Here is a 16,747-nt window from a genome sequence, read left to right as displayed (position 1 = left end):
TCTGTGACAACTATACACTCATAATTTTCTGCCCCAAGTGCCCCCTTTTTTATCCTGCATTGAATTTCTCCTTAATTCAGCTTCTACTTTTTAGTGGAACCCAAGGATCTGGTCATGATTTTCTACTTCATGTTATCTTTTTCAGATAATGTATATCAAGTAATATTCTCTCCTACTCCAAATATTTCTGATATCTAAAAACAATTGTTCATATCATCTGTGACTTTACTTTTTCACACCACTACAATTCTTTGTTATGTTACCACAAAAGCCGCTTAAACCATCTCCCAAGTTTATTTCTTGTTCAATAAATATTTCTGTGCAGGCCAGTGATATTTAATCTTAAAACAAATAAGAAAAAAAAAAAGAGATATAGAGAGAGTGCAAACAAGTAAAGAAACAACAACAACAATGTTAAATTACTTCCCTCCTATCTTGAAATCTTTAAAATAAAATTTTATGGGTGCCTGGGTGGCTCAGTGGTTGAGCGTCCAAATTCGGCTCAGGTCATGATCTCTCAGTTGATGAGTTCGAGCCCTGTGTCGGGCTCTGTGCTGACAGCTCAGAGTCTGGAGACTACTTCTGATTCTTTGTCTTCCTCTCTCTCTGCCTCTCCCCTGCTCATGCTCTGTCTCTCTCTGTCTCAAAAATAAAGATATACATTAATTTTTTAAATAAAATAAAATTTTAAAAATTTACTAAGAAAAATGTAAAAATTTCTTAGTATGTTTCAAAGTTTTAAATGAATGTATTACTGTCTAACTTTATGACTTCATCTAATACTAGTATTATTTTATCATTCTGCATTAGCAACACTGTATTTTTTCCATTACTAAAACAAATTTTATCTAGCCTTCAGGTTTATAAATGCCGCTCACTTCAGATAGAATAAGGGATACAAGGATGGTTAAAGAAAACTCACTCCTTTTATCTAACAGACCTCAACTTCTCACATTGCTAAGAGGTTTTTCCTTTACTACTAAATATGAATCATGATGGAGGATGATGAAGATGAAAATGTATTTTTAAACTTTAAGCCGGGGCGCCTGGGTGGCTCAGTTGGTTGGGCGACTGACTTTGGCTCAGGTCATGATCTCACAGTCCGTGAGTTCGAGCCCCACATAGGGCTCTGTGCTGACAGCTTGGAGCCTGTTTCAGATTCTGTGTCTCCCTCTCTCTCTGACCCTCCCCCGTTCATGCTCTGTCTCTCTATGTCTCAAAAATAAATAAACGTCAAATAAAATAAATTAAAAAAAAAAACTTTAAGCCTTCATAACTACTTGAAATTGTTGTGTTTCCTACTCGTCAACTCCTTATTTTGTATCATTTCCTGTAGAATGGAAACCCCATAAAATTAAGGAAATATATATTTTCCCCAATGATCCTCCAGTTTCTATAAATTTTCTTTGAATATATTAGGTATAGAAAGTATTTATTAAAGAATTGAATGCTGATAGATGGAAAATACACGATGATTTATCAGATTAATTGGGTGAAGAGACTTAACAGACTCTCATGTCTTGATTTCAGGTGTAGACTAATAAAAGGACATTGGTCACATTCTCTGATATGTAACATCATGGGGCAGGATGAGAGGGGGTAAGCTTGAGTCGGGGGAAGATTAATTGCAGTATAATGACCACAGATTTGGGCATGCATGTGAAACAACCTGATACATAAAAATACTCCACATTAAAATATATATTTAGTTTCAGAGTTCAGAAGGAATTTGAGGTTACAGATATTGTTGAAAGTGAGTAGTAATTAAACCAGAAGTATGTGTAATGTAAAGAGAACATGGTCTAAAATCATGCAATGAGAAAAACACCAGTACTTTAGAGACTGGTAAATGAACTAACCTACAATGGTGAATAATCCTAGAAGCCAAATAATGATGTTGAATATTGAAATGTAGCCATCAATGTGTCAAGCAAGTGAATGATTAATATAATGACAAAAATATATCAATGATCTTGGCATGGATAATTCTCTAAGGTAAATTTGGTAATGGGAGTCATATTTCAGGGCATTCAGGAATGAAATTGACAAGAAGTAGAAACTGAGTATCAGCAACTCTTCTTTTAGATATTGGTTTGAAGAGGGGGATGGGGTATATTATGGTTAGAAGATGCTGGCAACAAAAGCTAGTTGTAACAGTTTTCATGGTCTCCTATAGTTTTTGAAAAAGCTGAGAAAAATCGCCCAGCCCCCTCTGCAACTAGTTTGGGCAATGTGTCAAATTCTGAAGAATGAAATAATGAGAACCAATACCAGGGCTAGGCCAGAAATAGTTCTTGCAGACACAAAAAGAAATCTGTACCCAGACAAGCAAAATTGAGAAAATGAAGTAAATTTAAAAGAAACTAAATCTTAGGAGTAGTAAGCAAATAGCAAAAAATTTTTAAAAATCTGTTTCAAATGTCTTTAGATAGATAATTGATTTTTAGTTAACAACAAAGAACACCAAAAGGAAGTGGTGTGATACCTCAAATAATTTAGAGAAATTAATGGCCATCTTGTAATAAATATATTATTCCATGAGGCAGTCATGGGGATGTATCTCTCAGATCACTGAAGGGAACATAACTGACTAACATCTCTAAGTGCTGTGCTTTCAAATCCATCGCCAAGGTTTCCCCAATGCCACACATCCATGGGCTGCCCCCAGATAGTCTGAGCACAGCAGGTAGGCTAAGACAAACTAATTCCTGAGAGACACAACTCCTGTGATGAGTGATTTTGAATAAAGGACTCCCCATCAGCCTTGCCAGAACATTGGTAGAGCTTTACAGCATTTCCTTTCATCTCTGCTTCATGTGAGTCAGATTTGCATTTGGGGCTGACTGTTCTTTACTTTCCTGGTTCCTTCCCACAATAGATGAATTGTCTAGGATGTAACTTTATTTTACCTGAAAATTAATAAGTTAGATGTTACTCTTACATGGATCCTGGCAGAAGACACAAGATTCTTGCACTTGTCCCCAAGGCCCATGGTCCCCAAGTCTGCTTACCCTGATGCTAAAATAACCCATATGAGTGTCCTCAGTTCTTACATTCTTTGCATATAAGGCAAGGTATAGGTGTAATAAAACCTATGGGGAGGGTCTTCCAACAATAGATAGTCTTCCTGTCTAATCTTTTTTGGCATCTGTTTACCAGAGGACTGAGATTAACACAACAAACTAATGAAAAACAAAGCAAACAAACAAAAAACTTAACCCACAGCAGCATGCCTTAAAGAAAATAAGTATTCTTCAGATAATGAGATTTATACAAGAAAAAAAGTCAGGTATCTACTAAATAAAGAAGATCAGTGAAAATATTTATGAGTTAGAAAATACAATTGGTAAATATTAAAATTTATTCAACCAAAAGAATTCATATAAATGTAGATACAAATAAATTCTATTTAGCACACTTGTCTGGCTCAATCAGAAGAGCATGAGACTCTTGATCTTGTGGTTGTGAGGGTAAGCTTTATGTTGGGTGTAGAGATTACTTAAAATAAACAAACAAACAAAAAACAATATTTTTTAAAAATCCTGCCTTATGTTTTCTGAAACTTTTTTGAAAACAAATTTATACAAATCTAATGGAAAGAGTTAATTTTAGGGTAAAGAAAGAATAACTTATTCTAGAGATGAAGACATATTATAAAATTATATTTAAAATTTGGTATTTATTCAAGTATAGTAGAATAAAGGCCAAAAACTCTAAAATGCATAGATATGACATAAGTAGGGAAAAAGCAATGCAGAAAAATAGTAAGTGTAATATCATTTGGATATCTGTATCTTTATAGTTAAAATAAAATGTAATGTCTACTTTACTTCACTCATGAAAAATCAATGCCATGGAGATAATTGATAAAAATTTGAATTGAAAAATATCAAGTTTTGAAAGATAATATGACAATATATTTATGACTTCAGACTAGGAAAATAATCCTTTAACTGAACACAAAATGTTCAAAAATAAGGAAATTTTTTAGCCTGTCCATCACACTAATTTAAGAATGTCTGTTCTCTTTACAGACATTATTAAGACAATTGAAAGGATGAGTCATAAAAAACAAAAATATACTCAAAATGCACAACCAACAACCATTTCATTCAGACTGTTTAAACTGCAAAGGAAACAACAAAACGAAAAGACAACCGACAGAATGGGAAAAGATATTTCCAAATGACATATCAGACAAAGGGCTAGTATTCAAAATCTATAAAGAACTTACCAAACTCCACACCCAAAAATTAAATAATCTAGTGAAGAAATGGGCAGAAAACATGAATAGACACTTCTCTAAAGAAGACATCCGGATGGCCAACAGGCACATGAAAAGATGCTCAACGTCGCTCCTTATCAGGGAAATACAAATCAAAACCACACTCAGATATCACCTCATGCTAGTCAGAGTGGCCAAAATGAACAAATCAGGAGACTATAGATGCTGGTGAGGATGTGGAGAAATGGGAACCCTCTTGCACTGTTGGTGGGAATGCAAATTCGTGCAGCCACTCTGGAAAACAGTGTAGAGTTTCCTCAGAAAATTAAAAATAGACCTACCCTATGACCCAGCAATAGCACTGCTAGGAATTTACCCAAGGGATACAGGAGTGCTGATGCATAGGGGCACTTGTCCGCCAATGTTCATAGCAGCACTCTCAACAATAGCCAAATTATGGAAAGAGCCTAAATGTCCATCAACTGATGAATGGATAAAGAAATTGTGGTTTATATACACAATGGAGTACTACATGGCAGTGAGAAAGAACGAAATATGGCCCTTTGTAGCAACGTGGATGGAACTGGAGAGTGTGATGCTAAGTGAAATAAGCCATACAGAGAAAGACAGATACCATATGTTTTCACTCTTATGTGGATCCTGAGAAACTTAACAGAAACCCATGGAGGAGGGGAAGGAAAAAAAAAAAAGAGGTTAGAGTGGGAGAGAGCCAAAGCATAAGAGACTGTTAAAAACTGAGAACAAACTGAGGGTTGATGGGGGGTGGGAGGGAGGGGAGGGTGGGTGATGGGTATTGAGGAGGGCACCTTTTGGGATGAGCACTAGGTGTTGTATGGGAACCAGTTTGACAATAAATTTCATATAAAAATATATTGCTATGAATCAATAAAGAATAAAAATATGAATAGGCAACTTACAAAAGAGGTAACCCAAACACTTAAAAACAAGCTTAGTATCATTAATTATCAGGCAAATGTAAATTAAAAAACAAAGTGAAATATCTATGCAAACCCATTACAATGGCTAAAATAAAGACTACCACAACCCAAGTTGTCCTGAAACATTGCAGCCACAGGAATTACAATGAATGATGATTTAGAGTGAAAGCTGATGCAACCATATTGCAAACCATTTTGAAATTATTTACTTTTATGGTATGTAAAATGTATAAAAAATAATTACACTCCTAGAAAGACCAATGTTATATCTATTAGACCTATTAAAATGGCTCTTATCAAAATTCCAGAAATAGCTTGTGCTGGCAACAATTCAGAGAAAAAGGAAACCTTGTGCATTTTTGGTGGAAATGTAAATTTTTGCAGCCACTATGGGAAACAATATGAAATTCAACAAAACTTAAAAAGAAGCAAAATAAAACTATAAAATTATCCAACCATTCCACTTCCAAAGGAAGCTAAAACACTAACTCAAAAAGGCACCCCCATTTTCATTTCAACAGTTTTACAATAGCCAAGATATGTAACCATGTATCTATTATCTAAGTATATTTTGATGAATGAATGGATAAAGATAATGTGGTATATAAATGCAATGGAATCCTATTCAGCGATAAAAATAAAATATTTCTATTTGTGACAACATGGGTGGATCTTGAGGACGTTATGCTAAGTGAAAAGTTAGGAATAAATAAAACAGAGAAAGACAAGTACTGTATGATCTCACTTATATGTAGAATCTAAAAACAACCAAATGGTGAGATCATTTCTCCTCATTTTGTTTAATGATAAAAATTATACAAGTAAAATTGCAGGTGATCTGTCTGTATATTAATCAATCTACTGTCTATCTTTTCCTATATAATCCATCAATTTTTGTGTTTTTGTTTGTTTGTTTGTTTTTTAGTAGGCTATACAGCCAAAATGGGGCTTGACCTCATAAGCCTGAGATTGAGTTGCATGCTCTACTGACTGAGCCAGCCAGTAGTCCCATTTTTTCTTTATGTTTGCTATATGCATAAACATGTACATATAGTGTATATTATATAAGGAATATTATTGTTTTTTGTATAATGTATACATTATATATAATGTTCACAGGGGCAGTAGAGAATTTTACATGCAAATGCCTGGCTATATATAATCATATCTTATATTAAAATATTAAAAGAGAAGAAAAAGCACTCAAATATTTGTAACTCACAGAAACCTTCAATTTCTGATTTCATACAGTAGACTACCTATTTATTAATTTATTGCATATAGGATAGCTATTGACATTGTTTTCTGTATTTCTCTTTAAATTCTCATCAGAAGATCTTGTTATCAATTAGAGATACCTAGTGATTTAGGATGGTGAAAGCTCAGTTACCAGGACACCAGTCAGTTAAGCGTCTCACTGTTGATTTGGTCTCAGGTCATGATCTCATAGTTCATGCGATCAAACCCTGAATCTGGCTCTACACTGACAGTGTAGAAACTTCTTAGGATTCTCTCTCTTCTCCTCTCTCTGCCCCTGTCCCACTTACATTTGTCCTCTCTCTCTCTCTCTCTCTCTCAAAATAACACACAAACATTAAAACAACAACACTCAGTTGCATAGAGAAATAGTCATTGTTAGTTTGTATTATTCAAAATGAACTACTTAAATATATGTTAGGAGCAAGAGCAGCCTGAACAAAACATTTTATGAGTCAGAGCTTAGTTTAAGTAAAAAAAAAAAAAAAAAAAAAAGTAAAAGGATGGCCATCTAATAAATGGAAAACAGAATTGAAAAAGACCTCAACTAGATAGAGGAAGTGGGCATGTAGTATGACATCAGAGAATCTCAAAAGATCATGAAATGAAGAGGAGATCAGCATGGGATTCACATAAGAGCAACTCCCAGACTTCAGTCTTTAGTCACTGCGTTGTGCTTAGGTATCACCTGTTCCAAGCAGTGACGTTAGCTTTTCTCACTTATGTCTTATGGATGGTCACCATACAAAGCTGCATGCATCGTTTCAGCAAAATTTTTAACCAAATTGAGGTCCATAATTGTTCATAAAATTTGCTTCATCTATCTGAAATTCCCATTCTAAGTTCGGTTTTGATTGTCAATGGACATTTTTGATATCTGCACACACACACACACACACACACACACACACACACACAAAGTAGGGAGTCTTGTTGGGTGGAGGGAAATGGCAGTCAGCACCAGGGTGGGAGTAATCTGAGGTTAAACCATCCCTCCTTATGCATACACCTTGTTTTTGTCTGTGCAAAGACGGGCTAAAATTCTTTTGAATTAGGAAAGAATTAAACAGTTACTCTATTATTTTGTATTACAATGGTTATTTAAAACCATACACTTCTAAGAAAAGGAAGAGTATTTTATTTCCCTCATAGTATCCATTTTAAACAAATGAAATCAGTCCCCATCTTCTTCTCAGTTCTACTTCATTATACTACTCATTGATTCTTTCTTGTATTGAAAATTTTGTTGTATTTATATGTTTGTATATGTATACTTGTGCGATTAATAAACTACCCTTTATGATTTCCTTAAAAATTAAGTCATTACTTCATGTCCTTGATTCTAAGATAAACATTTTTTTTCATATTTTACTGCTTCCATAAAAGGGTCTCATTCAAAAATTTATATATTCATTTGATGTAATGTTTATTTTTCAGAAAACAAATAACTATATTTGTGATGCATTTGAAATGAATAGAAATGGATTGATATCAAAGTATGTTAAAAGAGATATAGCTATTTTCTGCTCAGAGCTATGATTTGCCCTGTAAAAATAAACCAAAGTTTACTTCTATATGGACCTTTCACATAGGTATCATATAAACCAGTTGTTGTGTGTTAAATCAATTTGCATATTAGAAGGGAGATATATCATATATATATGTTTGTTTATCAACAATATATATAGATGTATACATACATCTATATATAAATATACATCTATATATATACATCTATATATTATATACATCTATCTATATCTATATCTATATCTATATCTATATCTATATCTATATCTATCTATATCTATATAAATGAGTCTCATTAGAAGAGATACTAAAGCTATTTCCATCAGCTATGTATAAGGTTTTAGAGATGGGGAAATGTGTAATTAGGTGCTTCATAATTCTCTATATCCAGACCTTATTTAAGCTACACTTTGAAATTTGGGTATAATTTGGGCAAGTATGATGTTTTTTATCAGGAAGGTAATATAAAGCTTCATCAATGCTATGATGAGCCTACAGAGCATGAAAGGTATTGCTACAGACAAGAAAGTTATTTTCCCCATGTCCCTATGTTGTGAGCCATATAACTGAAAACATGCTACCCATCTTCCCTCAATCTCAGTTTTCCCATCTGTTTATATTCACATCACTTCACATTGCTAGACACCATTAGTAGAGATGGTGCACATAGAAGTGTCTGATATAGTGAAATTGATCAACAAATATTAATTTTGATCATGAAAGTGTATGGGCTCACCTGGGTGGCTCAGTCAGCTAAATGTCAGACTCTCAATTTCAACTCAGGTCATGATTCATGGTTCAATAATTGGACCCCGAATAAGGCTCTGCGTTCACATTGCAGTTTGCTTGAGATTCTCTCTCTCTCTCCCTCTTTCTGTGCCCCTCTCCCGCTCACACTCATATCACCCTTTTTCTCTCTCAGAATGAGTAAATAAACTTAAGAATTGAAAGAGCATGTGGAGTAAAGACTGAAAAAAATAACAGTGACAAGATAGTTTTCTGCAGTAATAAGTGGAAAATAATTTTGAATATTTAGGATATTGGAAATGTTATATGATACTGAAATCTGGAAAGAGTGGATATGGGATTTATCACAATGTGAGAAACAATGCCAGATGCTATTTTCTTAAGTTCCAACATTAAAAAAAGAAAATTAGACCAACATCTAGCATCAACACATTAGATAAAAATAAATTTTATAAACAGAAAAGCATCTGAATCAAAAAAAAATAAAATTTTAATCAAAAGAAGCAAAGATTTAAGAGAATCATTCTCTTAAATGTATGAGTAATTGTATAAAATCCTCATCAAACACATATTAGTCAAATAAATGAAGCTTGTGGGGTGTCTGGGTGGCTCAGTTGGTTAAGCATCCCACTTTTGATTTCAGCTCAGATCATATCTTACAGTTTGTAGGATCAAGCCCCACATCAGGCTTTACACTGAAGGTGTAGATCCTGCTTGGGGTTCTCTTTCTTCTCTCTCTCTTCCCCTTACCCACTCTCTATTTCTCTCAAAAATAAATTTTAAAAAATCATTTAAAAAATAAAATAACTGAAGCTTGTGAAAAAATAAAGTATTTTTTAAAACTGCAACATTCCATTAAAATAATTTCACATTAAAATCAAATTTCCATCAGAAGATAAATAAATGCAAAATTTAGTTAAAATCATTTTATTTTTTTTTTAATTTTTTTCAACGTTTTTATTTATTTTTGGGACAGAGAGAGACAGAGCATGAACAGGGGAGGGGCAGAGAGAGAGGGAGACACAGAATCGGAAACAGGGTCCAGGCTCCAAGCCATCAGCCCAGAGCCTGACGCGGGGCTCGAACTCACGGACCGCGAGATCGTGACCTGGCTGAAGTCGGACGCTTAACCGACTGCGCCACCCAGGCGCCCCTAGTTAAAATCATTTTAAATCAAAATCAAATTTCCATCATAAGATAAATGATAAAATGTCATGGAAGTTGATAATTTTGGAGGAATACAAATATATAAATCTCATGTATATGGAGCTCAGAACAGAAGTCCAAATCAGTGAAGATGTAAAAGGAAAACATTAAGACAGAATGTGAAGGAATATAAGAGAAGATTTATTTCTATTAAAACTGACATCCTGAGGGGTGCCTGGGTGGCTCAGTCTGTTAAGCATCCAACTTCAGCCCAGATCATGTTCTCACAGTTTATGAGTTAGAGCCCCACTTTGGGGTCCATGCTGACAGCTCAAAGCCTGGAACCTGCTTTAGATTCTGAGTCTCCTCTCTGCCCTCCCCTGCTCACGCTCTGTCTCTCTCTGTCTGTCTGTCTCTCAAAAATAAATAAACATTAATTTAAAAAAACCTGATAACCTGAGGTCATTACTAACAAGGTTCCATAATATATTAATCTCTAATACAAATAATTCCAAACAGCTAGTTAATTGTGGAACAACAAAACTTCCTACTTCTTAACTTCAACTTTAGTCATCTTTCCATTATTCCACTCCTTTTAACTTTACTTAGGATTTTCCCTAGGGCTGATTTAATATCTTTGCTTCTCAGACAGTAAATAACAGGGTTCAAGGTTGGAGGTACCACAGAATAGAACACAGACACAAACAAGTCCAGAAGAGAAGGCTCATCAGAAACTGGCTTTAAATAAGCAATAGCACCTGTTAGAAGGAATGCACTCACCACAATGAGGTGAGGCAGGCAGGTGGAAAAAGCTCTGGACTGCTTCTGTCTGGTTGGGATCTTTAACACGGTGGCAAAAATATATACATAAGAGATCACAATGCAAACTAAACATGAAAATGCGTAACAGACCCCAATGGCCACACAGACATTAATAGTTGCATATTCCTTAGAACAACTGAGTTTTAGTAGAGCAGGGACATCACAGAAGAACTGATGGATCTTAGTTGACCCACAAAAGTTTAAAGAGAATGTCCCAGATGAGTACAAGATTCCCAAGACCCCTCCATTGAGCCAGGAAATAGTCATTAGCTGGACACAGAGCCCTTTGCTCATAACACCCTCATAATGCAGAGGATGACAGATGGCAATATAGCGGTCATAGGACATTGCAGTGAGTATGCCAATCTCTGACCCAGACAGTAGTACCACACAGAAGAGCTGTAACACACATCCCAGAAAAGAGATGAAGTCACTGAAGGTGATGGAATTGAGGATGGATTTGGGTAGTGTGGCAGAAATGAGGCACAGATCTACGAAAGACAAATGCCTTAGGAAAAAGTACATTGGACTGTGGAGGCGTTGATCAAGAACTGTGAGGAGGATGATAATTAAATTCTCCATCATGGCCACTAGGTAGATCAGTGAGAAGACCACAGTATGTAGCCTCAATAGCATCTGGCTCTCAGTAAATCCCATGAGCGAGAATTCCATTAGTAGTGTTTGATTCATCATATTTTAAAATTATTTGTCACCTATTGAATAAAGAAAATATACATCAGTGTAACAAAATATTATTTACTTCTTTATTTTTGAAGTATGTATACTTTAGCATCATGAGATAGATGGAAATTTTTAAATACCAAAATATTCATATTTATAGTTGACTTGGGAATGAAACAACTATTAGCATAACAGTCCAATAGAACTGGACTCAGATTCATTGTGGAAGATGAACTCCATTTTGCTCCCTAAGTGAACATTTCAAATTATTTTTATTAAATGTATTTCCAGTGGGAATTGTAGAATTGGCTCCATAATTCCAATTGTAATAGAATGCATATTTGTTTGCATAAGTATTATCCTACCTGATGTAAATTTTGATGTGAGTTAGAAGTCACAGATACATTTTGTTTGTTATGCAATCTGTTTAAATAATTGCCAGGGTCCAGCCCCAGCAGGTCCAGGGTTTCCCGAAGGATGAAAGGCGCCGGCAAGGGTACAAATGGACACAGACAACAGCAGTATGTTAGACTGGCCGCTTTATTGTTATGAGTCTGGCAATATATATGTTAGCAATTTCCTTAACGAAAATTTCCTTAGCATGCGTCATCAATGTTTTTTGGCATTACCTAATGCTTAGAATATTCCCTTGTGCATTCAACCATTAGGGCACATCTTGGTTATTTCCTTGAGATTTCTCCTCATGCTCTTTTGCTTTTAGATTTAATTTCTCTTTTTCTCATGTTACCTTGATTATAACAATGTCTACTTATAGCCTATAAACCTCTATTTTGTTATTTCTATGAAGGGTTATCTAGTTCTTAGCATCTCAAGTGGAACGTTTACAGGGGCATGTTTTTCTGATTGTTCCCTTGAATCATTTACAATACAAAGAACAGAAGTACTCCTTTTGATCTGGGGTAGGGCACCATGGGAATCCTTGCTTTAAGATTTCCCAGGGAGACAATGTGTGTTTTGGAACCAAAGAACCATTTTGTACTTTGACCCACCAAGTCCAGTTATCATCTGGAATGCTTTCTGGGGGCCAGGTGGACACAGGAGTCGGAACCTGTATCCACAAGTACATTCCCCTATTACCAGAGTAGGAATTTCGAATTCATTTGCCTCCCTCATTGGCAGGGGGAATGTATGGGGCTATCCTGCCTTTGGGCAGAGAGCGAGCAGGAGGTGGGGTGGCACCTGCTGGATATAAAGCTTCATTATCCATCTTCAGACTCTCATGGTTTTTCCCAGAGGGAGTTTTTCCTGGGGGCCATCCCCAGGAAATATCCCTGAGTCTGTCCCCATGGGTTTATTTTGAATCATTGGTGCCAATTGGATCATGGGGATGGCCATGATGAGTAACAGGAGGGATACCAGTAGCTTCCCATTCAGAGGGTCGCTGTGCCTTGCCCTTCCGCCAACCACCTGAGCTGTGCCATCAGGAAGGCTGGCTGGATCGGCTCCCAGAAAATAACCATTAATATTATTTGATATTCTAATATATTATCCACTTCTCATTGAAGGACATTAAGATTTATCCCATATTTTTGTTAAAAAAATATGTTTTGGTAAAAATGTCCTCAATAATATTTTCTATTATTTTTTCACAGATATACACTAAAACAGAAAACAATTAGAAAACTACTGTGGTAATTTTGACCAATTGGTTTACAAATGTATCATACCATTTTTTCATTAAAATAACAAGATTTAAGACTGTAAGCCAGATATTTATCATGAAACACTAGTAAATAATTATTAAAAAGAACCAACAAATATTAAAGATGTCAACTATATCTAATGAGAAAAACTGAGTGTCCTCCCATCTTAAAGTCACACCGGAGTTATAATCCATGATCACTCACAAACCCCATGGGGGAGATACATGGTCATATTTTTCTCCCTCAGATCATCTTAGTCTTTAGAGACTCTCTTTGATTTTACTTTAGCATAACTTCAGTGAGAATTTATTTAGTTCTCCAAGCAGCCTCTTTCTTTTTAAAAAAAAAATTTTTTTTCCAATGTTTATTTATTTTTGGGACAGAGAGAGACAGAGCATGAACGGGGGAGGGGCAGAGAGAGAGGGAGACACAGAATCGGAAACATGCTCCAGGCTCTGAGCCATCAGCCCAGAGCCTGATGCGGGGCTCGAACTCACGGACCGCGAGATCTTGACCTGGCTGAAGTCGGACGCTTAACCGACTGCGCCACCCAGGCGCCCCCTCAAGCAGCCTCTTTCAACCTCTCCCAATATTTGTGGATTTCTCAGTGAACGCTCTAAGAAAAAAAAAAAATAATTAAAAAAAATAATTTTCCATAACCTTTATAAATGAACCACACTTTTGATACACAAAGCTCTAATTGAGTAATAACTATAGAAATTGTAAGGACATTTTCTCCATCCTTAGAATCTTTCTCATCACCCTTTCTCTGCTTTGAGTCAGACTTTTGAAAAGTTCCTGTCCCTGAGCCCATCTCTGTTGAATTAACATTCATTTTCCCAATCATCCAATTTACACACAATGACAAGGAGTTTCTCTCAAAAGCTAAAGGTTGTGGGAATTGATAATCATTATTCTAGTTAGATTCCTCTACTTTTGGTTAGCCCCTCAATCATTTTAATTTCAGTGCCTTAATTATCTGAGTAATCCAAGGTCTACATAGTGTGCAACTGAAAAAAGAGCACATTCTCCATGTGACAGTGAGCCAAACTGAAGATTCCTTTGTTCCTACTTTGATGTTTCTTCTTTCCACCTAGAAAAGTAGGCTCAGACCTTCTATTGATTCTTTAACTAGTTTCTGAAACTTTCAATGTTATGGTTTTTCAACTTTAGCCAAGGTCCATTTTGTTGATCTCTTATTAACCTGTAATTCCAAGAAGTACAAAGAAGGCATATACACATAATTTGACCAGTGTTGTTTCATGTCTCACAATGTGAACATAATTTTTTATTAGTAAAGTCGGTATTTACTTTAACATCTGAAAGCCACCCCTACTGGTTTCATAATCAGACACAAGTATTGTATTTTCCACAATTAAAAATTTTCCTATAGTTTAATATTACTTTTCCATTGATTAGGTTAAATTTATAAAACAAAAATGATAATAATTTTTCATCTTACAGTAAACAGTTGTAGGAAGATACCTATTTCCAAATAATTACTGTATTAATGGAAACATAAAGTCATATTTCAATGTAAAAATATATGCATATAAATTTAAAATATTTTAAAATATCTAATAGGCAACACAAATATTTCTATCACTCCCATGGACTTTAAGCTCTCTTTCAAGATCACTTATAAAAATAAGATTTTTTTGAATATTTTGATTTCATGTTTTGTTTTGAAAGGTAACTAATCACATAAAATTGAGTAAATGAGAGAGAGTGGAGCACCCACTAAGGGAATAAGATGTTAGACATATTTTATTTTTAATTAAAAGTGGAGGATAATATACACATATAGTAAACATATAATACATAATGAATATTATTCAGGCTTCAAAAATAATTAAATTTTAACATTTGCAACAATATGGATTGACCTAGAGAGTATATTGTTAAGTGAAATAAACCAGTCAAAGAAAGACAAAAACTTTATTCATATGTGGAAAATAAGAAACAAAATAAATAAGCAAAGGAGAAAAGAGAAAGAAAGATCAAGAGAGAAAGAACTCTTAATTACAGATAACAAGCTGATGGTTGTAAGAGGAGAGGTGGGGAGGGGATCGGGTATATGGATGATGGGTATTAAGGAGAAAATTTGCAATGAGCACTGGGTTTTGTATATAAGTGATGAATCACGCAATTGTACACCTGATACTAGTACTTACTGTTAAATAACTGGAATTTGAATAAAAACTTTAAGAAATATAAGAATATCATTCATAGAAGACTGATGAAAGATTTTAACAAATATTTTTAAAATTCAAAATTAAAATTATTTTAATAGAGAACAAGTAAAAATAAAATAGCTAAGTAATTTGGAATTCTTTTCACAGTGCTCCTTAAAAATAAAGTTCTTACTTTCAAGTCAGATGAAGAGCCAGAAAACTGCAAAGAATTTTCCCATATTCCTCCAGGATCCTGTTTCACGTGTTCCTTATCCCATCACACTTATAATGATTTTTATTGAACATTTCTGACCTCTACACACCAGGATTTTTTTCTTTGTGCAGTCTCCAAGTTCAAAAAGGAAAAAGTGTCCTTAATGCTCTATGCCTATGGCAATTCTTTCTTCAATAAGGGGCAATGTTCTTAACACAGTTTCAGAGTTTTAGAGCATATAGGATTCTCCCTGGAGGTCAGACTTTAGCTGTGCCTAATTTCATTTCTCAGATTCTAAAGCCTTTGGGACCCTGCCTTCCAGTCCCATCTCTGATCTGAGAGCTGATGCTACTGCCCTTTTCCCAGTGAGATAAAAGATAAGATCTCATTTGATCTCATTAGAATAAACTGTGCAGCATCGCTTCAATTATTTATTGTATGTAGATGACCATTGAATTCTAAGATATTCATCTGCTTCTAAAGCATGTAACAATTTTAATTTAGGTCTCCATCCACTAATCTTTAAACTGATTCTAACAGTTTTAGTTCAATTTCAGTAGAAAGAAACACTAAGAGACACACTCCTCTGATTTTGGGTTTAATAACATGGATTTTAAGTCCTTGAGCCACCAATTCTCCATTGATTGTCCTTTACTATATCTCTGGTTTTAAGCCAGACTCCAGTGAGGATAACTTTCCTTCAGGTTCTCACTAATGAACAGAGATGCCAGGGTAGAAAGTCCTCCAAAACTCAATTCCTGATATCTGTAACAGTTCTCAAATAATGTCAGTGGCATTCAAATGAGCATGTGAGAGTCATGGCTTCTCTTATGGCCAGCGTCATAATGAAAGACAGCAGGGTCTTCTTATTGTTGGGATAAAGTGGGGTCTATTTGCAGAGCATGATCTGTAATATTCTCCTTATTTTCTAGAAAACAGATAATATTTTTACTCATTTGTTTAATGTTTGCTCTAAACTATTCCCTCTCCAAATATTGTGGATGACACTATTCCCATGTTTCCTGTAACTGGTTTCTATCATACAGGTGATGAGAGAACTTGGGGGCAAGCTGAGGGCAAAATACAGGCTGACACCACCACTATACCCCGCCAGATGGAATATGTATAATATTCCTCGGACACTCCTGGCTACCCAAGAACAAAGGAAAGGAGTTTAAGTGCTTGCCATGGTAATATGAGAAACTAAGGCAAATACAAAATTAAGTTCCCTTACTGCCTATAGTCCATTGACAAGTCCTTGAAACTGGCAGAGTGACCTCCCTCTAGGAGCTCAGCTGCCTCTATAATTATGCTTTGCTATGAGCAAA

The 16,747-nt window shown here is 35.1% G+C and overlaps 1 protein-coding gene across 1 annotated transcript; it reads right to left on the bottom strand.

The window, feature by feature from the left end:
* Positions 1-10,434: 10,434 nt before the first annotated feature.
* OR14K1 (olfactory receptor family 14 subfamily K member 1) lies at positions 10,435-11,379 on the bottom strand. The gene has a single exon (XM_040454331.1). It carries the CDS (start codon positions 11,377-11,379, stop codon positions 10,435-10,437), a length of 945 nt encoding a protein of 314 aa, XP_040310265.1.
* Positions 11,380-16,747: the final 5,368 nt, after the last annotated feature.

This window comes from Herpailurus yagouaroundi, unplaced genomic scaffold (genome assembly GCF_014898765.1).
Source record: "Herpailurus yagouaroundi ecotype Mexico unplaced genomic scaffold, PumYag 212, whole genome shotgun sequence".
Classification (NCBI taxonomy): Eukaryota; Metazoa; Chordata; class Mammalia; order Carnivora; family Felidae; genus Herpailurus; species Herpailurus yagouaroundi.
The sequence above is the reverse complement of the archived record's forward strand: the minus strand, read 5'-3'. Positions and strand labels throughout refer to the sequence as shown.

What these genes read in the sequence shown, in the direction of transcription:
- OR14K1 (XM_040454331.1), bottom strand. Translation starts at nt 11,379, where the DNA reads ATGATGAATCAAACACTACTAATGGAATTCTCGCTCATGGGATTTACT.